A 23415-nucleotide genomic window follows, 5' to 3' on the forward strand; every position below is an offset into this window, starting at 1 on the left:
AAGTAACAAATAGGACATAATTACTATGTTGCAGTAAATAGCGTGACAATGAATGGCATGGTAAACAATGTTACAAAGAAGCATATAACCACTTTATGCTATTAAAGTACAATGTTTAACATAAGCTACAAATCTATAAACAGGTAAACCCCGTTAGGATGAACACAGCAGGGACAGCTGCGGTGTTAATCCGATGGGCCATGAGTCTGTCACGGCAAATGTTCAAAGGATGTCGGGGAGATCTCGAAAACCAATTCGAGAAATGGTCGGATAACGGCGGCTGCATCTGTATTACTAGATTAGTACATTTATAATTGTATTATTGTAATAGTTTGTAAAAGAGATCTGCTGATGTGCACATACAAATACAACTGAATAGTAGGTATTGGACCCTAGATACATTTAGAATATTTCATCCAATACGCAACTTACACTTATTACCAACAGTCATTAACATTTATTAACATGTACAGTATACATACTGTATTCTCCGGGCAACAAGACTTTGCAATCTAACGGGTAGATCCTCAGAAATCCATCACCTTTGCAGTAATAACGCGCGGTACAGAAATTTGGATCGGACATTATTTTTCTTTAGTTTAATGGGTATCCTCAAAGCTAATGAGATGCATTAATGACGTCCGTTAATAAAAGTAGCAGCGGTAGTAACGAGGATTTTCATAAAGCAGAGACGCATTAACCAATACACTGCACGTGCGTATTGGCAAAACTTGCGTTAAAGATGCTATGTGTATTAAATGTACTTGTACATTAAAAGTGAATTATTAATTATTATGCTAGAGAAGGAGATTAACTGGAAGAGCACTACTGAAGGCATCAAAAAAGTAGAAAGGAGGGTGCGTATCCCATAAAAAGATTATTTATTGGTCATGGAAAAACAGGGCAAAGGAGAGCCCTACCAACGTTTCACGCTTCACAGAGCGCTTTCTCAAGGTATACAAATCACAACTTTATTAACATATATATATAGACACAGAATGACATAACCAGCCAATATTCCCAGCTCACATGCGATCCACCCACTTTGATTGCTAATGGTCTTCTGATGTGTATACACCTAATCAGTATATTCAGACACAGAGACGACAGTGACTAACTCCGCCCCCAACTACCAGTCCGGAGACATGCGTGGTCTAGCAACCCCCAGTAGTACGCGCTTGCGCAGTAACCAACTGAGGGACAGTCCTCAATGTCAATGGAGGCCGTGGGGCGTGGGGAGAGCGCGTCATCAAATGGCCCTGACTGTATTTCTCACTGGGGCTCTAAGTGCGCGCGCAACTGCGCTCTGCAAGACACTAGTCCCTCCCCGCAGTGGGAGCAGACACAGTGAGCTCCGGACCATCGGCGGAGTGCGCTTGCGCAATACCAACCGTCGCGTCAGAGGCTCACAGAATACCCCAAGGGCTCACAGAATAATTATTATGGCAGAGATATGTATGGATAAACATTATTGTACACCCATAATTAAAATGTAATGATGAATAAATTAAAACATAATGTTTTATTACTCTCACATAAAATAAATGGTGAAAATATAAATGTTATGAACAACTAAGATTGGTGACACAACATGAAAGACAGACTAAAGTGCTCTATATTACAACTGAAACATAGGGGGGAAGGATAGAGCCAAACTGTATACATTTAAATTTCAATGACAACGAGTGCTGTCAAAAGGGTGTCTTTGTGTCCCAGTTTAGAATTTTCCCCTTTTCCCCTTTTGCACCGTTGCCACTAAATTTCACTATTGTATTTAAGGCTGATGCGAGAGTCACTTTCCTCTTCCCCTTCCCTATTTGTATGAGTACACCCATAATTAATACAGTCATGATTAGAGCATATACCATATTAGATCACACAAACATGTCACTTTAATTACTAAAAAATATACTATGGTTTATGAAGTGTTTCAGACATTTGTATTTTGTACATTGCTTTTAGGCTATTCCCAGGAATAATGCAATGATAATCAGGGTCTGGATGTAGGCAACGCCAGCTTTTGGAAGGTCCTAAATATCGTAGCGTTATTCCCGGGCGCTAACATGAACGGAGATCTCATTACCATCTGATTTATATACAGTATGAGTAAGCACGACGTCCGTTAATAATTAGCGAAAAGTTATTTTTCAGGTGAATGCGAGGACATCGTAACACTAAGCACCTTTGGGGATATCCATTATGACTTCGCGCAACGCTAAACCAATTTAGTGGAACGATACATACAGTATTTAACGGGCTTCTGTGGATCTACCCCTTAATGAAGTATTAACAGACATGAAACAATAGTGAATGTGAATTATATTAGAGAAAATAGGAGAGATCTAAAGAAAAAGAGACATTTTCATTGTAATAAAAGGAGTGAACGACAAGTGCAGTTTATCAGTTCCATCCTAGGTTGGTTACTGGAGATGTACAAACTTGTTCAAATTCGGTGCGCCTACGTTCCACTCAAACTTCCTATAAGGTTTTAAACTTTGTGAAACAGTCACTAGAACTTTTTTAGCAAGAAAATGTTGGGCACAATTAGCTAATTTCAATCGAACTTTAACAGAATCTAACCTGGAACATGGGTTTAGGAGAAAGCAGATTTTGCAAGTACTGCATCTTACTGGTACTAAATAAGCTCTTTATCCCATGTCTTTAACCATTAGTTTATCAGGGTAAAGTGAACTTTAAAAAGGTCCTGTACATAGTACATTACTATTGGAAGTTACATGAATATAGTGTGTTGAACTACAGCTGGTATTATTAAGTATACAACAAAAGACAGGGGTGCCCAATGCTACATCAAATTGACAAAACATATATGGTAATAAGTATAAAGTTTAAATACTTCAATAATAATAGAGCACTAAAACTGTGAACCCTTCCTTTTACCTCTGTAATCTTCCCCTCATACAGAGGTAACAGGAAGGGTTCACAGTTTTAGTGTTAGGACCTGCATTTTTGGTTTACCTTGGAGTGTGGTATGCAGGCTTACGACGCTTTGGCCAAAGGGTTTAACTAAAAAAAACAAGTAATTACTATTATTATTGAAGTATTTAAACTTTATACTTATTACCATCTCAGTGTATGTTTTGTCAATTTGATGTAGCATTGGGCACCCCTGTCTTTTGTCGTATACATTTGCCACGCTCAGTAGCACTCATTTTGGCATAAATATATATATTCATGAAGTGGTGGGTGTGGGAGTTTGAGCTACCTGGGAATATGTGTGTGGTATTATTAAGTAGAGTATTGGTGGGAAAGGGGAAAGGGGAGGGGAGGAAATGACTCTCACTTCAGCTTAATGTACAGACTAGTAAATGGTAACAAAGGTGCATAGGGGGAGTGGGGTAATTATGTAATGTGAGAAAAAGAAACACCCTTTAACATGCACTCATTGTATGAATTGATATGATAGATGAAAGTTAATACTTATTGCTTTATTATATTGATTAAAATAAATGGTGATACAACTAAACAATTACTGATGGCCTGACCCGAGTTTAATATTTCAAGTCCCTTTGCTGCATGAAAGGATGTGGTTCAAAGTTGTAGTAGCTCTATTCATCCTGGAGAAATGCAGAATTATTGTATGATGTAATCGCTATTACGGAACAACACTAGAGATCCTCATACAGTAGGTACAAATCCTACAAAGGCTTTGTACGCTATAAATTAATCTATGTACAATTCTAATGTTGATCTTATAAAAGGTATCACATCCTGCAGCCCGATAGTATTGGGAGAGATGGAGATGACTATAATGGACTCTCTCCTCTATCTCTTCATGTTTTCACCGACACCGAAATTGGATAAGCCAATGATTCAAAAGTCCATTTTTGAAAACATTATTTTTTAAAGTAATTGTACAAAATTAAATAAGAGCAAATGCTAAATGTTGTATTTCCCCAGTGTTTTTACAGCACCGTGGCTGCTTTGTACGTTGGGTCCAGGTACTTTAAAGTATAGTACTAAAATAAAATACATTTTAACTAATGATTTATTGCAGGTGTGGCCAACTCCTGACTGAGCCACTGATTGAGCCACCTATGCTGAAGCAGGGATATCCTTAAAACCTGACCTGTTGTGGTGGCCCTTGAGGACTGGAGTTGCCTACCCCTGGTTTATTGCATTTCTTTAAGCATAATCTGACTGAGTATCTTGGCTAGTGTAAGTAAGTTTCCACACATAACAGATAGGCCAAGGATTACAAATATAGCACAACCTGCAAAGAGCTCACACGTCTCTGGTCAGTACAAATGCTGCAATGTTTATGAGTTGACAAATATATGCTGTATTGATTTGACAAAGATCAATAAATTTGAAGAAGAAGAAGAAGAAGAAAAAATGCACAGAGAAAAATCCATAGACAATTGTATACCTGTTCTATTGGAAAGCCTGAAAGACACCAACTTGTCAGGAATGTTGCAAACGTTTCGTACGGAAGCGATACAGCTGTAATTGGCATAATCCTGAGGTCGAAGATTCTTCAGTTTCAAAATTTTCGTTTCCCCCTGCGTAGTTGAGAACAAGCAGTGAAAGGTGTAAAACATAAGGCATGACACTTTATTCATCCGATGAAAGCTAGGCTTAAAAGAAAGCAATGTTAAGCATGGTACAGTATGTACTAGCGTCCACAGAACTGAAAAGCATCGCTCATGTCAAAGAGTGGTCAATAATATTTTCTATTTTCTCTATTCCCTTGTAAATCACTTTAATAAGAAGTGTTTAGTTAGTATCATGTTGACATTTGAAATGCTTTATTAAAAAACTATTTCAATCTCCTATATAAATGTAAAGTTCTTTCATTGGGCAATTGAACTAATTATTGATTTTTTTTTATGTATAGTGACAGCTCGTCATGTTTCAAGTACATCGGCATGCCATGAGTTTTCCAATGTACTGTAGTGAAACACCAAATGATAAAGTATGTACGCAGGTTTAAGTTGGATTCCGGCAAAATTACACATCGTCAAAAACGGCAATAACCTGCACACAAAAGGTCAATCACATATGTCTTTCCTTTATAAGCATGTGGGATTTTTAACAGATAAAAACAAACAAAAAACAAACACACTTGCCTTTCAACTCTAAAAAAGCAGTGATTCATATTGTGTGGATGGCTTCTGTTATAGAGCATTAAACCCTTTATTACTAACAATGAGGGGACATTATCAATAAAAACAGCATGCAGTTAATTAACATGAAGCAGTGCGTTTCTGCCTGATGAAATTCCTCAGTGGTGGTCTTTTTATAAGCAGGGAAAGGATCTCGCTTCATAATTTAAGCACTACCTACATATAGCATTGTTGGTGTTCCATTCATTTTATACAGTATAAACAGTTTTTCCTTTAAAAATAAATAAACTTATCAGCAGTTTTGAACTGCTTCTAATTTGTTAGACTTTATTTTAACATAATCTATAGCAAATAAAAATACCACTTGTGAGCACATTCACATGTCTTGGACAGGTCTGCAACCCTGCCTTACCCCATTATCTCTTAGCATACAGATGGTTATGCAACCCCGGTGGTTGCAGCACCGGACGATTAATGCCATTCGGAAGCATGGAACCTCCCCTCCCCCTTGCAGCATGAAAGCGGCAGACGCTGTCTCCGGTGCCAGACTTTTGCTTCTTCGACCACAGCAGGTGAGCCACTGACTCGTTTTACATCTGTATCTCATTGAACATTCTTGTGGCTACAGTAGGGAAAGTGTAACTGTCCTGAAATCCTTGTGCAGCGAATGTATTAATAACCATGAGGTTATTTACGTTTCCCTTGGACTGCGAGGAGAGTAGACGTGAAGCTGACACTACAAAAAAAATGCATTTTAACCTGGCTATTTCCCTAACTTTGTATTGATGGCAAAGCTCTCTGCAGCATACGATGGTCCGGATACCTGGATACTTATGTCAACGGTTTCATTTTTAACTGAGTTCATGGATTTTTACTTCTCTCCCTATTCTATCTTCCCTCTTCTCCTTGAGAATACCTCTTTCATTTTGCCTGTGCTCATGCACATAATGTTGTGGGAGTTTAAAGCAGCAGTTTGAAGCAGTATCCTACATGTGTGTTTTTTAATAAATCAGTTCTGTACTATGAGAAAATACTTGTAGCATTTAAAAAAAAAAAAAAAAATGTTTTAAAGACATTTTTAATGTTTATAATGTAGGAAGCATTTCCTAAGTGACTGCCCCTTCCCCTTCTGATAGGCTCTGGCTCTAGTGCCCCGCCCTCTCTCTAGCACTGCACCAATTGTAATTGAGAGTCATCAGAGAATCTCTGACGAAGTGCTGGAAGATGCGTGAAACGCGTCAGAGTAACCTTTTTTTCACTCTATCCATGTTGTCACATTTTTCAATAAATTATTTTTAACTTAGTTTGGTATTGCAGCCCTTATATTCATTGCGGCTGTGCTCCGTTTTCTACCCACACAGATTCTCTGCATCTACTTCTTCAGCGTGAGGAACACACACAGATCTTGACTGCATCTTACTGTGAGTAACCTTTGCTTACCATTATCCCACATTATGGTTGGAAAACAGTGGGAATTGGATTGATAATACAGTTTATACTCAGCTCTAATGAAGGAGGGGGTCCATAGGTGGAGAATTAGTCAGTGCTTGTCATCATAGGCTCTGACTATACTGTCAGCCAATAGGACTTTATATACACACAAACGCTCCCATTCCCAAGCATATTTTGCCTTAGCAAGCACATTAAACTATGATGCACTTAAAGTCCTTTTCTTCAAGCAAGCTTAGACACTTCAATCAAGTATGGATTGCCACTTTCTATTCCTGATTTGGAAGCACTGAACTATTGAACTTTGTTTCGATTTTTGTGTGATATTGTTATTACTGATTGCACTGGTTCCTATGAGGAGTCATTCAGCCAACGCTGAGATCCCTCATAGGTGGAGGCGCTGCACTAAGAGAGAGAGAGAGAGAGCTCACCCCAGGCTCCCAGAAGCAGAGGCTCAGGCCTCCTGTTAGCATACAGGTACTAGCAGCATGAGTAATCGTCCACGGTTTCCCTAGGCAGGGGGAAAGGGGGTTACACACAAATACCACTGTATTGCAAATTAATGTGCCCACCCCTCCCCTTTTCGATCTCCACCCCATTATTATTTCTGTCATTTCCCCAATACCATTGTACTGTTTTCCAATAAAAACTTTGTATAAAAAAAATAAAAGAAGGAATTCAATTGATGAAAATGATAAAGCAGTGAGGCCAGTTTTTGCCAGTGCCCCATTGTGACCAAGTATACTCTACATCCAGGGTGACCAACTCCGGTCCTCAAGAGCTCCCAACAGGCCACATTTTCAGGATATCTCTGCTTCAGCACAGGTGGTTCAATCTGTGGCTCAGTCTTCGACTTGATTGAGCCACCTTTGCTGAAGCAGGGATATTCTGAAAACCTGGCCTGTTGGTAGCTCAGGGTTGGCCACCCTTGCTCTACATGAATAAATCATATTGCGATTTTGCCTTTACTTATTTCAGAAGGGATGGGGCATATACCTGTGTGTAGCGCAAGATCCCTCATTCTGTGGCATTACCAAGGTACGTACTGTATTACAACCAACATCATTGCTACCTCATGTATAATGAGTAAATACATGGATGCCATCTGCCATCCTGCTGCTGCTAATGCTGTCCGCGCCTCTTTGACCAGTCTGTCTGTCTTCTGCCTGTGCCATCTATCCAGCACTGCCTCAGGGATTTTTTTTAAGGGAGTGGAAACATTTGGCATTGACTAATGTATACATGTACACTGTGAGCATTACCCAACTAAACTGATCTGACATGTTTTAAAATGTCTCATGGATATCACAGATGGTGTTACATATATAGAAAGACATGTTTTTATATTGATATTATTGTCCACTTGCCGCATTAACTGTAAGCACGTTTGCACACAACTGAAAGTGCGTGCCGACCCCATCAGTGTTTTCACTTTGCAACAAGTGACGAAGTTACTCATCTGTTTGTAAAGTCCTTTTTTCAAACGTATGTATAGGTTGTTTCTTTCGTTTTTCTGCCAAAGCTCCCTAGAAGATGACAAAGCTTATATATATAGTTTTTTTAGCTGTAGCTTTTCATAGCTGTGCTCATTGTCACATGTCATCTGAGGTAACCACATGCACAAGATTTACAAGCTGTCTGAAGCAAAGGCACGGTGAGCTTATTCTGCCAATGTGACTTTCTTGGGAAAATCTATTTTTACATGGCTGTTATATAAATTGCTATGCGAAGAGTTCAGCAGCATATTTAATAACAACGTTTATTTTAACAAGGAATATTACAAAAGTCTGAAGATGATATCATAAAAACGTCAACTAACTGTGATAAAAGAGCAATATATACAACCATCAACAGATGCACTAGAAAAAGACAAAAATCTAAATTAAAAAAAACAGCACAGAGTATTTCTCTTCTTGAATCTTCTAATCAAAAGAATGTACATAATGTTGTTTCAACAATAAGTAGAATGAATATCTCTAAAATTAAAGGATATTCATTTTAACCCTAAAAAGGAGATATAAATATATATGTATGAACTGTATATCATATAATATATAGAAGTAAAGACCTCCTATGCATGACGTATATTGAGTGACAGTTGCTTAAAAATGAACCACTTTATACACATCTATAATGCCAAAACTTGACATGACAAATGTATATGCATACTCTTAGCAAGCTCAAAACCCAGACCCATAGTATTATATACAGTATTTATATATTTAATAGTGCCAACTGTGGTGCTTCTGGGAAAGTGACCTCAAAAATACAACAGTAAACAAATAAATTCCCAATGCACATCCAATATGCCAAATTATTTAGTTCATTTCTATATGTTTTTTCTTCTCATAATGATGGGTCATTTAGTTCATGATGGGAGTGGCCTCAAAGCCATGTCCCTTTCTTTAATCCAACCTCAACACTTCACCCCTGTAAGAGATATGGGCAGAGGTACATTTAATGGAGACCGATTAGGGTGAAATGATATCTTGACTTTATTGAGCCTGTTCCCTTTATCCAGGCAAAACATACAAAAACCACAAAATAACAACCCCCCCCTTTGTAAGGGCTAACTTACTTCCCGATACCCTATCTGCAGGACTGGAGGGATAATCCCATTACCAGCCTATCACCTCAAAGTCAAAGGAGGTACCTTAAGCATGTGGCCCTCCATGTCAGTCTCTGGCAGGTTCTTGGGTCCTCTGTGTCAGGAAAATATAGGTCTCTTTGGGTCTTGATCTGAGCACAGCCTTTGTTCTCAAGACAGTGTCTGTGTGCAGGCTTCTCTGCTCTCCTTCTGTCAGCCCAAATGTGAGCTAAGAAATCTCTCTCCTGTTTCCAAGAGGAGGTTTTTTCACAGAGCTTTTATTAGTCCAGGTGGAGACTAGTTAATTGAGTGGCTGCAATTAACTATCTCTCTGCTGGTTTCTCAGAGCTCTGAGGCTGCTTTATTTCAACAGTGATATGTCCCTGTTACATACCTCCCCTGTTTGTGTGAAGCTCAGGCTTGCCATGGCTATAGACTATCCTTCCACACACTCTAGGGATATCTTTGCGACATGAATGAGAGTGGATGGAGGAAGAGAACCCTTAGTCCCACTGGGATTGGAGCCCTTTCTCCAGGTCAGTAATGTCTCCTCAAGAAGGTGCTTGAGCTCAGCACTCTTCAGTCACTCGAGGATGACTTTTCCCAAGCACAGTCTTTCTTCTGAATGCTTGGTCACGTATTTTCCTCTGTTTCGGGTGATCATTTCTTCCCTGCATTTAGGGTGACCACCTGCATCGGGTCTTGCAGCCATATTCACAGGTGGTTCAAGCTGGGCGTAGTTTTTATCCATACTGATTGACTCCCGTTGCATCTCAGTTTGGTAGTTACCTACTGTAGTGTTGTACCTGCAGAGGTGTGAACACCGAAACAGTTCTGCCTCAATCTAGCCAAAGACTGTATCTTTCTAGTAGCTATCTTCACTGTGAGGAATATGGCTTGGGCCATGGGGCCACAGTAGTATGACTGTATTGGTATTGCGCTTCTCAGTCGTAATTCGGTTCTACTTTCCTGACTTGTGTGGAAAGCCGATCGTAGTACTGAGATGGCATTGCAAGTGCACTTATAGCAATGCACAGCTTGCTTGGTTGTGATGTAGAACCTATGTCTGTATTGAATCACACCAGCAGCTTCCTTAATTTTTTTGTAGTATCTTTGCTGCAGACACTTCCTAACATTTGACTGGAGTAAGATTACACACTGCTTCAAATGTTCATATTCTTTCTTTGACGTTGAATTCTCCATATGCATTGGAGAAGGCAGGCTGCTTTTTTCTGGCTATTTAACCGACAAATTTTAATTCCTCTGTAGGCAGCCTGTATGGTGAGCGCTGCAGAGCGTTTGCACTGATACATTTCTCTTTCCAACCTTGCTCGGACAAGAGCTTTGTTGTACTTCTGAATTACTCTGCTGCTTTTCTCCCTTTTAAGAAGTTTAGCTCATCAGCGAGAGAATCCTGTTTCTGGAGCTTGCTCTAAGTGAGTATCAACGCATTCTTCATTCTGCGGATTTCTTCGCTTGCGCCACAGCTGCTTGCCTCAGTTTCTGGACCTTGTGCTCCCTCTGGTACAGAGTAGCTTGGCCTCTAGTGATGCTCTGGTGATGCTCATGGTATCCTTCAGTTTCGCATGCTGCTTTGTGGGGACACACTGGGTAATAAGACGTTCCTGCAGCACTTATACTTCTTTAGCAGCCTGCAGATTTTCTTCCTGCAGAGATCGCTGCTTCTCTTTGGCAATCTGTAGGTGTGTACGCAGACCTTGCAGTTGGTTCTGCAGTATATGCTCTGCTTGTGCTTCTAATGCTTCTAACTTTTCATCTTTCAGCCTTGTATTTTCTCTTCTTACAGTCTCTATAATATTCCGGGCCTCGTTGTAGTCCTCCTTCCATTTACGCACTTCTGAGTTGAGACTCCCTGTCTCCTGGAGTGAGACTTCTATTTCTAGGTTGAGGGTGTGAAGCTCCTTCTGAGAGACTTTAAGAGTCTTACTTAGACTGTACACAGCTTTTTTAGAGATGTCCAGCTCCTCAGCAAGACTGTGAAGTTCCTTTTTGAAGACTTCCAGTTCTGTGCAGCAACTGCTGATTTCTTGGTGTGTGGCATCCAGTTCTATGCAGAGAGTATGAGCCTCATTCTGCGATATGCCCACCTCTATCCGGATACTGTTGACCTCCTGGTGGTAGGCATTCAGTTCTATGCAGAGAGTATGAACCTCTTTCTGAGAGACTTCCATCTCTCTATGACAATTGCAAACCTCTTGCTGAGAGACAATCTCTTTCAGTGCCTCCTCATACTTTTTTTTCAGATTAGCAATCATTCGGTCAGACTGGCTCTGCTCTTCATCCATGGCGGTAATAGTAGTGTTCGCAGTATCTAGATCTGTCCTTAAATCCTCCAATTCGGTCTTGGCCGCAGAGTAAATTGCGAGCAGTCTTCTGTAGCTCAGCATTATTTTCTCTCTCCAGTTTCAATTCTTCACGGAGCATATCAGTTATGACTGGCATCTTCAGGGCTGGTAAAGGGAACGTCACTCACTGGTTCCGGCTCTGCTTCCCTTTATGGTTATTTGAGGGTTCCTCGCTATTGGCACCGCACAGACACTTCTTTGTGTTACACGACTTCTGCCTTGGGCCCTCTGGATATTCTGTCATCCACGTGACGAAGCCTCCTTTTTCACTAGCCTGCAGGGCATCTCGGTCCCCCTTTTTCTCCGCGGAATCTGCGGACGTGTCTGTTCCTTCCACGGTAAGTGAAGCACCGCTTTTCTTTTTCCGCCTTTTTGTTTTGGACGACTCCGTCCCATCAGGAATACTGGGGTCTCTGTCTTGATTTGAAACTTCCGCAGTGTCACTGTATCCACCAGGCTTTTCTTGCAGTTGCGTTAGCTGGTGTAGATATTCAGTGATCTGCTGCTCCCGCTATGCTCCTGCCAATCAAATTCGTCATCATAGAGAGTGGTCTTTCGGTGCGTACTGAGTTCAGGCACCTCCACAATCCATGGGGTGTTTTGTGGGTGTGACTCGGTTCAAGTTCCCCATAAGAGATATCTTCCTCCTTTTCCATATCCTCATAGACCAGAAGGGCCACTCTTCCGTGTGTAGGGTTCATTACAGGAACGTCACATCTTGTCCTCCATTTTTGTGGTATCAGGTGTATTTTTCTTCCTGACCTCAGGGTGCGCTATTGCAGCTGTTTTCACTGTATTTGATAGAACCCCAGCTGGTAGTCCTACAGGTGTGCAGACTTTGCTTGCAGAGTTCGTAGTTCTCACAGGTGTCTCTGTAGACTTTTTCTTTTTCTTTACTTTTGCAGATTCTGAGACATCAGCAGTATTGTGCACATATTCATTCTCATTAGTGACACTTGCTAAGAAAAACTTCTGCATTTTCCTTGTGACCACAGCACATTGCTTGCTGCTGCAGTTCCTTGGCACGTTAAAAAAATATTCCTAAAAAAAAAGGATATTTGGGAAGCAGCAGCCAAAACTTCTATTTGCACTACTACTAAGGAAAATATATATAAGATTCTATTTCAATGGTATTTAATCCCGAGTAGGCTGAGCCGGATCTTCCCTGGCCTGTCTGACCTCTGTTGGAGGGGGTGCGGCCAGAGAGGAGATCTGGTGCATATATGGTGGACATGCCCAAAGATCCAGACTTTCTGGAATATGATATGCTCATTGGTTGAGGAGACGGTAGGAGTTGAGGTCCGGATGGACCCGCTGATATGCCTACTCGCGAAACCCATCGAAGATATCTCTGTCCCTCTTAAAAAACTGGCCTCGTTCATCCTGACTGCGGCTCGCTGCTCAATAGCAGCTAATTGGAAAAAGATTAAACCCCTTCTAAGCAAATGGTCCTTCGCAAGGTAAGCGAGGTCAAGCTTATGGAATACCTATCGGTGCTCCTGAAACAGAATATAGTACAATATGAGAAAGTTTGGGCACAGTGGCCTTATAATTAAAGAGATTAAAAATGAGATATAGATGCTTCACTTGGACTCTGCATTAGACCACTAACCCCTCTAAGGGGGAGTTCATGTCTACTCAGGGTCTTTTGACAAGGTGGAGGGGAGGACAACTACACCCCTTCCCTTAGCTCTCCCCGTTCCTATCCCCTCTCTCCCCCCTTCTTCTGTTCTTCTCTCTTCTCCCCCTCTCTCTCTCTGCCTATCCTTTACAGTACTAATATAAGGGGTTTGATCTAAGATCCTCCTAAAACTGTTAATTCTCCCGGACGGGATCTACATAGTAGAATCTAAATGCATAGGAGGTTACAAAATACTAGGGGCAGATCGCCTCTTCTTGATCAATCAACCTTGAGATGCTTCGGGTTGTTCACTTTTAAATGTATATGTTAATTAAGTTTACTGTCTATAAACAACCATGTGATGTGAATGTACCCCTGTCAGAAAACAATAAAAATGTTTGAAATAAAAAAAAAAAATATTCCTCTGGCTGCTGCCCTTTGTTTGGGACCACATAGGGATCATCCTCATCTTCTGAATAAGGCCTGAAGGGGCACTGCTCTGTGTGGCTGGGCTCTTTACACCAGGAACACATTATCTTCCCCATTCTTGCAGAGTCTGTAGTTGACTTCAGCTGGGTGGCCATTTTAAATTCCAAGGGTTTTTTTTTCACAGGTGGCGGGGGTAGATTCTGGTCACAGCATCAGTCCTTTGTGTGGGTCACCACCTGTCGTAGACCTCCCAGTCAAACTGTGGCATGGTGGCTTTCTCTAGTGCAGTGTAGTTTACCTACCTGGATGTCTAGCCCTTTAAATCTGGTCACTTCTGCACGTGATTCTTTGTTTTGTTTCTCAGGATGTTTGAAGGAACTGTATGCAGGCAAAGCACAAATATTCACAGGCAGTCTCCGTGGCCCTTTTGAAATTCAAGGGCCACCTCTCATCCCACTTCTAACACCATATGTAAGAGATGTGTGCAGAGGTACATTTAATGGAGACCGAAGAGGGTGAAATTATATCTTGGCTTTATTGCGCCTGTTCCTTTATCCAGGTAAAACATACAAAAACAACAAAGTAACAAACCCCTATCCCTTTGTAAGGGCTAACACTTCCCCAGACCCTATCTGCAGGACTGGAGAGATATTCCCATTACCAGCCTATCACCCCAAAGTCTCAGGAGGTACCTGTAACAGCCTGGGAGTCACGCCGCCCTTGGCGTGCTCCCCACTCACCCGCAGCTCTACCGGGTCCTCCCGCGCCATGCAACCAGCCTCCCTCCAGCACGCCGTTCACTGCTTCTCCTAGGCGCGCACGCCGGCGGGCTCCTTGTAGTACCCGCTCTGGGCACGCACCCGGTCATGCGCTCACAGGCGCGGCCACACGGAGGCGCCCCAACCTCTTAAAGGTACACTTCTCCAATGTAATGCTGCAATCAAATGCAGGCTTACTACTGCGCTCTATAGCCCCTCCCCTGGGAGCCCTTCTGGACCTATCCGTGCCGCAGCCTGGCCCATCCACACCCCCCCACCTTGCTACCCTGCCATTGGATCCTCTCTCCTACATATACCCTGCGGTTTCACTGGCTCGTCGGCTGAGCATAGAACCAGTTGCTCTCATCACTCTCTGCCTCCCTAGTCCTGTCTTGTCTTGCAGTCTTCCTCGTGTACCGAACCGGCTTCCTCTTCGACTCTCCGTACCTCTGGTACCCCGACTTGGCATACGGCAATACGACTCTCCGCACCTCTGGCACCCCGAACTTGGCAAACGGTAAAACAATTACGTCTCTCTCTCTCTAACCCCGGACTTGGCTAACAGAACCCACTACCATCCGTACCTCTCCTGCCCCGACTCGGACACCCAGACCATTCTACTCTCAAGACGTGCCCTCATGGCTGTGAGTGGCGTTATATCCTTTCCCACCTTAGCACCGCGGCCCCGCCTCGTTTGTGGTGAGCTCGACCTGACAGTACCTTAAGCAGGTGGCCCTCCATGTCCGTCTCTGGCAGGTTTCTGGGTCCTCTGTGTCTGGGAAATATAGGTCTCTGGGTGTCTTGATCTCAGCACAACCTTTGTGGTAAAGACAGTGTCTGTGTGCAGGCTTCTCTGCTCTCCTTCTGTCAGCCCAAATGTGAGCTAAGGAATCTCTCTCCTGTTTCCGACAGGAGGCTTTTCACAGAGCTCTCATTAGTCCAGGTGTAGGCTAGTTAATTGAGTGGCTGCAATCAACTATCTCTCTGCTGGATTCTCAGAGCTCTGAGGCTGCTTTATTTAAACAGGGATATGTCCCTGTTACACCCCCAACCCCAAATAAATCTGACACCAATCATTGAGCTAAATAGCCACAGATTTATTGGAATTACAACATCACCAATAATGCCTGATCAGATTGCCCTTCCACCAGGGTCCCTGACCCTTGAAACGACATCAAACACCACGTAAACTGACTAGCCATACCGGCCTAATAGGACCCACTTTGTGACCGACCAAGGGCACTAGATGGACAGCGACATGCCCACCACCCTTAATAGTGCCTGTCACTGCCTTCCCCATCATTAAAACCACAAATTCATGCTGTATTCAGCCAAGGTGCACTCTGATCACGCCCACCCCTGCTAACTGTGACAGACTCCACTTTCTCTTGCTTATTATTTATTTGACATCTTTCCCAAATATATCCGACCCCACCAATTCCAGACGTATGGGCAGGAACTTCGAGCTTCAGGATCAGTTAAGTGCTATATTTGCCTGACCCTCATGTAAACCCATTAACTCCAAACCTCTCCCCTCACTTGCCTTTCATAATTTTTTATCACCTACTGTATAACTACTGTATTAACGTTATCCTCTTAAAGGGACCTATCCCTTTTCTTAATTATCCTTGGGGTCCATCTTTTGGCCCAAATGTGCTAATTTTCCAAAAATAATCCCCCCACTAAGGTAGCTATTTAATAAAGTACTGTAACACAGGGGTGCTCAACTCCAGTTCTAAAGCCCCCCAAATAGGTCAGGTTTTCAGGATATCTCTGCTTCAGCACAGGTAGCTCAATCAGAGTCATAGGTGCCTATGCAGTAAGTGTTCTATAAGTCACTTATCGAGCACTTATCGTCCAAAATGCCTACTGCTATTCAGTAAGCCTCAACAAAAAAAAACACCCGTGGACCCCATTGGTGCCTGCTGGGACTTGCGGGGACCACCTGGAGGCCACGGAACCTAGGGGGGACCACCAAGAGACCCCCAGACACACGAGAGTATACCCCAGGATGCACTGTGGGGTCTGCGGACACCCGTCGGGACCACCCGGGGACCCCCGCTGGCCTGGGGTATTGTGTGTATAAAAAATAAATAATGGATTTATGGGGGGCACAGGGGGTGGGTTGTGTATTGGTGCTTACCAAATATTTTTTAATATACATTTTATTCATAGTGTAGATGAGCAGGGGCTCTCCGGATAAGAACCTTGTTGATTTGAGATCCATGGGCCCCCTGTTTCCCGAGATACAGGCCCTGTTATGGGGTGCCGGTATCTCCTTTTCATGTAAATGTCTCGCGTCATGTGACCGGGACATTTCAATGCATAGGAGATACCGGCACCCCATAACGGGGCCTGTATCTTGGAAAGCAGGGGGTCCCGGGCCTGAAACCAACACGGTTCTGCTCTGGAGACCCCCTGCTCATCTGCACCAGGAATAAAAGGTATATTAAAAAAACATTTATTTCGGGCGAGATTTGCGCTGGTTTATATATGATTTAATACTAAGTAAAAAAAAAAAAACAATCCCAAGCTTAACAGTTTTGTGCAAACAGATATCCTTTATCAAGAGATTCCAGTAGCCTGTTTGTGATAGGAATTTTATTTAATGATAAAGTAGAGTAGAATTATGGCAGATCTATTATTTGGAGACACAAGCAATTCCCCATAGTTATAATAGTAAACGTTAACAAAAAGTAAGGATTTCATCGACTCCCTATTGTTTCATGTGTAAGGGTAATTACATGTAAATATTACATCATTTAAAAAATAGCATAACGGTTAAATAAGAAATACAAATATTATAATATGGAAAGGGACTACCGATACCTTAATTCCTACCTGGGTGAAGAATGGCTCATAGATCTCCACACCTTTATCAGACCCCTGCAGTAGTATCTCCTCACCGCGTTTCCAGCTGTATCGAACTGGGGGATTGGAGTTGGCAATGCATCGTAAGAAAACAGTTCTTTCATAGTAAAATTGTTCCTTTGCTTCACCAATGCTTTGATGTACCGTCACAATGGGATCATCCAGATCTGAAAAGAAGCAGTTAAAGAATGTGTGTGTATATATGTATGTGTGTAACCAGCCTCATTGTTTCCTTGTCCATTACAGTCAATAACACCACTCTCCACCCAGTTTCGTAATTACAGTACAGGGGGTTACATTCAACTTCTCCCATCACTTTTTCCCTTGTATACAAAACGTTACTAAATGATGCCTTTTCTTCCTCCGCAACATTGTAAGGATAGGTTCCTTCCTCTTCTCTACCATTAAGACTCGAATGCATGCCCTCATTCTCTCCCATATAGATTCCTGCAACATTCTTTTATCTGGCCTCCCTGCCTTACACCTCTCTCCTTTACAATCTATTCCCATCTATTCCCATGCTGCTGATCGAATCCTCTCCTGCTCTTCTAGACTTCCATCTGCTTCTGACCTCCTGAAATCTCTCTGCTGGCTTTCTATTCATCTATGTTTGACCTACAAAATATTTCTCATTTCCTGTAAGGGTCTACACTCCTCTGCATTTCTTTATATCTTAAGTTTAATCTCTTGATGTAGTCCTACTTGCCTCTTAAGCTCGACTCAAGGATGTCACACCATTCCCTTATCCAGGCCGCTCGAATCTCAAACGTTTTCCACTTTCACACCCTACCTACTGTATCCAACTCTATTCCACTTAATATCTGTCAAGCACCTTCTTCCCATTTTGAAAGCACAACTGAAAAGTGACTGCTCAAAAAGAAGCATTGCATTAAATTATCTAGAGTATACAAACACTACTGTCTGCAGATGCATTAGACCTCCATGACTTGCACTTCTAATGCATGTACAGCTGAACCCTGTAATAACGCGGTCCTTGGGGTCCACATAATGCCATCGCGCTATAACCGGGTTGAGCTGTACCTTGACTCCTACGGTATCTGTAAGTCTTCCAATATACCACTTTGTTTGTAAGGTCTTCGTACAGTATCAGGATCTCCCTTTATATCCTCATTCTTTGCATTTTTAATTGGGAGCGTGGTAATTTTGGACACTGTTAGAGATAGGTGAATTGTTTGGGCGCATTTGGATCCGCCTTGGATCTGCCGGTTCCTTTGGTTCACGGATTTCTGCTGATCAGTCTCACAAATGGGGATTCCCCTTTTGCAGATTTTTATTTTTACTCTACACTGACAATCCATCCGTGGATTTCGCAATCCGCTGATGGATTTTAAGAATCCAATCCGTGGATTCAGCAATACGTGTAGAGATTCTTAAAATCCACCAGCGGATTGTATCCAATGGTGTGTTGGGATTAATCCGCATGGATTGAAACTGTATCAATCCGTCAGAAGATTTTACACCGCGGTACGGATTTTGAATGGAAAGCTTGGGGAAAATCCGAGAAACAGATTTGGATTGGATCGCATATCTCTATATACTGTTGGCACTATATAATGATACATACATTCATACAGTTAGAACAGAATTGTACCCTTCCTATATACACAAACTCAAATTCCTTACGCAAATTCCATCAGATTAGAAATGCCTTTTTTAAGAGGAAAAGTTGATCCTGGGGATACGTTTTATTTTTGTTTATTTGTTGTATTTTATGTATCCACCTTACTTACTCCCTCTGAGCTCTTTTCTAAAACAAAAAAGCAGGATACTTTGGCTTTGGACTGAGACAGTGTTAACTGAGGAAGTGTGAAAATGCTATGAATGAGACAAATACAATAATTTATGTATTTAATGGAACAGGGCACCCTGTGGTTTGGCTCATGATTTCGTAGATCCAAGATAAAAGAGCCATTTACTATAAGGATGACAGCAATAAGATGGAATGCACCCACACTTTGAGATACTGTATAGTGTTATCCCTCAGACAAGAACAGGGGCGACCAACTTTAGCCCTCAAGAGCCACCAACTGGTCAAGTTTTAAGAATATCCCTGCTTCAGCACAAGCGGCTCAATTAGTGGCTCAGTCAACGACTGAGCCACAGATTGAGTCGCCTGTGCTGAAGCAGGGATATCCTTAAAACCTGACCTGTTGGTGGCTCTTGAGGACTGAAATTGGCCAACCCTATACTAGAACATGTAGCTTGAATAGCGAGCTCTGTCAGACGAAGAACATTCACCTTATATACATACTTTTAATAAGATTAGAATTTAGTCTTTCTATTGCTTGCCATTAATAAACCTATTTAGTGTAGCTGCTGATGTTTTCAGAAGACATATTAATCTGTGAATAAAACAATTATCTGGCATTTCTACAACAATATCGATACGTCATTGCTTTCTTCAAATATAATGGTTTCTAATAGCGTGGGTTGAATTTAACATAACATATTTTCCAATAAAAAAAAGTCCATTTCTTTCCTGCACTTTTTAGAAATTTGTATCAGTCTTCTTTTTTTAATGTATGGTATGTTTGCCTTCATCTCAGATTGTGAAAAGTGTGTATGAGGGGGGAAAAGAAGAATAAATAGAGATGTTATGCTATGTACAGTATGATAACAAAAATCAAGCGCAAATACCGTTTTGAATTAAATAAATAAATTAAACCGAGTGAGCACACTGGTGAGAGGTGAAAATTAAATTTGTACGGCCCTCTGAATTGGTGTCGCTCCTGGAGTAAACTCAATCCAAGTCCATATATGATTGTAGAGACGGAGGGTCAGGAGCGCACTCACATCAGGGGTATATATAAAAAAAGAGAGAAAACACACACATATAGTGCAAAAAAGTATTGATGGTAGTGATTCAAGTAGAAGTTATACAAGTTGTGCTATGTATGCCTTTATAGTCGTACAATACCTTTTTTTTTAAGTAAGGGTAAATAAGTTCTTCCAACAGCATCTAATCCTTAAACCTTTCATGCTCTGTTACACACTGATGTATACTTGGCAAAAAGATATTGCAAAATCCAGTGACAACTAAGTAACCTTCGGAACACCCCAAAAACTCTGTAATTGCTTGTTGTATTTAAGCATAACGATTGTAATGGTTAACAGAGGGTCAGATATGACATAAAGAGGGTAATTCACTAAGCACTGATGCTGGGTATCCAGCATGGTCAGTGGCAGTTAGAGCCGGACTGGCGTTTAGTGAATTCTTGCCTAAAAATGACAAAAATGACTGATGTATTTATGGTTCCCATAATGCAACCAAATATTTTCCCACTGAATAGCCTTTTAATTTGAAAGTTTATTCAAGGCTGATATAGTGTTAAATAATAAAATGAAGGCTGGACAAGTTAGAGCATTCGAAATCTCAAGTGGATCAACTTCTTCCAGGGTCGTTTTACCTTCGTAGGCCAGAGGCACTTTTATTTCTAGAGGCTTGTGTGTCTGATATTTTTGCTCATTTTTATGCTAATTTCATTGTTTGCTTGTTTCTTTCGATACTAGCGATATTTGGCATCGATACTTTTGTTTCGATATTTAAAGGTATCGATACTTCGAAGGCATTTTAAATTAAAATTGGCTGTTTTCTCTTATTTTGTGATTTTTTTTTGTTTAGGTATTTTTTCAAGTGAAATATTGTAGGCCCTAAATGGTTCGTAGGCCCGAGGCACTGTGCCTAGTCGGCATAATGTATAAAGCGGCCCTGAATTCTACGTGTTTAGAAGTTATAATCAAACTTCAAAATGAACTTTCTAATTCAAGCGAAATTGGTTCCAAACCCTGAGAGAGGCACTTACTAGGATTCATTTTTCCTTGAGGTTTTTTTAATTTAAATTTGATGTTTGTAATTAAGTGGGATAAGTTTTGAATTTTTAAATGAAGAAACCTGCAAACTTTTGCAACAAATAAAAACATGGACCTGCTTATTTAGATTTGTTTAATTTTTTTTGCCATGAAGAAAAATCTCAAACCATAAACAATGGAGTTCCAGCAAAAGCAAAACACACATTTGTTTTAAGAACCGAAAAGTGCCCACCCGTACATAAAATGGAACACAACCTTCTATTAAGACCTATTTCTAAAAAAAAAGTTTCCATTGCTTATTTCAAATAAAGCTGGCAAAACAAGTTCAAATGAGTGGCTATTTGTACAGTTAAGCAATATACTAGATAGAAAGGAAATATTGCAGATTGCAGGTGCTCTCTGGTTCCTTTGTTTCCCAAAACCAAATACTGGGCTCCCATTTCAACTGTACAATTTTGCATTATTAAGGCAACATTTTTGATGTTCCTTATTAATTTTGGAGGAAGGTGAAAAAGTGTTGGTGTTTGTGCTTCTGTGGAAAAAAAAAAAAAAAAAGTGGTTATGAATGTTTGCAAAGCCTTGTTTACTGGCAGAGAGAGGGAATTGACAGCTGCAGCATTAAACTGCTTACACTTTCTGCCAATGCACCTGCTCTTCAAAGTCCCCCTAATAAAATATACATTACAGTTCATTAACAGTTCTCAAAGCGGTATTGCAGTTACCGTGGGCTCCATTCAAATATGCAAAGTTCATTTTCTACTAGGTTAAGGAAATTGTTGAAGGGATTTTTCTAAAGGTTCTATCAGTGATACTCAACTTCGAAAGTTGTTGGTGCTGCCTCTGAATAGAGATCATTTCATTTTTAGGCTTGATATCCATATGTAATATGCTGTGAAGTCATCTTACATTTGCGTTGGGAAGATTACAGATCCAATTCAGATCAATAAAGCTTAATCTTCCTGACCGAGGTGAAGACAGCCTTATACCACATGCACAAGGGGCTGTAATACTCCATAGAAAACAATTGTGATTGTTTATTTTTTCTGACGTTTACAAATGGCTGCTAGTTTATCATGTAAGTAGTGATTTTGCTATGTCTTGACAAATGTGTATTCAGTTATATCTAACAAGGATTTTCACAAATCTAAAGTCTACAGAATATTTGAGAGTTTTGATTTTTCTGTTATGTCCTCAACAACTCCTCCGGGTGGAAATATTTTTTTCCATACATCAAGAGCCAAATTTTGACCCAGAACCCCACTATCTGTCTTTGATACATAACCCTCATAGGGTTTCATTGACAACGATCCGTTATATAAGCACAGTACCTAATGCAGGAATGATCGTATGCTACCTGAGGTAACATGGTATCCGCAAAGCTAACTATATGCATACCCAATGTCCAAACCACATATAATTTGCATAAACTTGACATAACATTATTGTAGCAAACTATTTCGTTATCTTTCAATAATGTGAGGCTATGCCAGTCTTGGCATTACACTATCGTCAGACCTTAAAATAACACTTTTGTTGACGTGAACAAACAAAAGGTGAGAGGAGGGAAATAACGCCGTTATTTACATCTCGTCTAATTGTAGCATTACAACTTTCCAGACACTGCAAAAGCCCCTTTTCAGTGTCTGGACAAGAATAAGGGCCAGTTTAGGTCCAACTTAAATAATGTAATGTTAAGTCCCTGAGTTACTTTATTGGAGATGCAATGTTATGACAACGCCTTATTTGCATGTCATTACTAACGTTATTATAGTTGACACTATGCTCTTTACAGGAGAAAACACTGCTTAATGTTATGTTATGATACAGTACTTTGAAGATACACTGTTAAGTTAGGTAAACACTGCCTTGAGTGACTTCATGGAGCTCTGTGGCTATGGGACCTAGTGCGGCAACTGTTTGATGGTTTTTGTCCAAACATCTAAATAGCCATTTTTATATACAGGTATCTGTTTTCTAATAAAGGTATATAAGCATAACTATTTTAATAAAGAACACTCAAATTCTAATTATACAATATTTGGAGCTGTAAACTGTTTGCTTAAGGAACTATTATTATTATTATCGTTTATTTGTGAAGTGCCAACATATTCCGCAGCGCGGTACAATGGGGTACAGAGTTATGTATATTACAAAAACATAAACAGTTACATACAGGTGAGGACAAACGTGCACAAACAGATAGAGAGGTAATGAGGCTCGTGAGAGCTTACAGTCTAGAGGGAATGAGGGACAATGATGAAACAAGAAGGTAAGGTCATTGTAGGATAAGGTGCGCTCAGGTTAGAATATGGCCCAGTCTGACAGCTGAAGCCATTAAGGTTTTGGGAGGGGGGGAGAGGATTTTAGGGTGGAGATTGTTCCAGTCGCACAGCAGGTCCCAATGGGGTTGGAGGGGAGT

General features: G+C 41.0%; 1 protein-coding gene across 3 annotated transcripts in view; it reads right to left on the reverse strand.

Annotated features, from left to right (window-relative positions):
- The window catches only part of MDGA2 (MAM domain containing glycosylphosphatidylinositol anchor 2), a 648696-nt gene that overhangs the window by 277755 nt on the left and 347526 nt on the right, over positions 1-23415 (reverse strand). For 2 of the 3 annotated variants that reach the window (XM_075614385.1, XM_075614382.1), the window contains 2 exons: positions 17124-17332; positions 4388-4520 (listed from right to left, as the gene is read on the reverse strand). In XM_075614385.1, the coding sequence (XP_075470500.1) occupies positions 4388-4520; positions 17124-17332 (342 nt within the window). The remainder of the gene's footprint in view (positions 1-4387; positions 4521-17123; positions 17333-23415) is intronic. The other variant, XM_075614384.1, reaches the window with a different exon arrangement.

The sequence above is a fragment of the Ascaphus truei genome, chromosome 9 (genome assembly GCF_040206685.1).
Source record: "Ascaphus truei isolate aAscTru1 chromosome 9, aAscTru1.hap1, whole genome shotgun sequence".
In the NCBI taxonomy this organism is placed as follows: domain Eukaryota; kingdom Metazoa; phylum Chordata; class Amphibia; order Anura; family Ascaphidae; genus Ascaphus; species Ascaphus truei.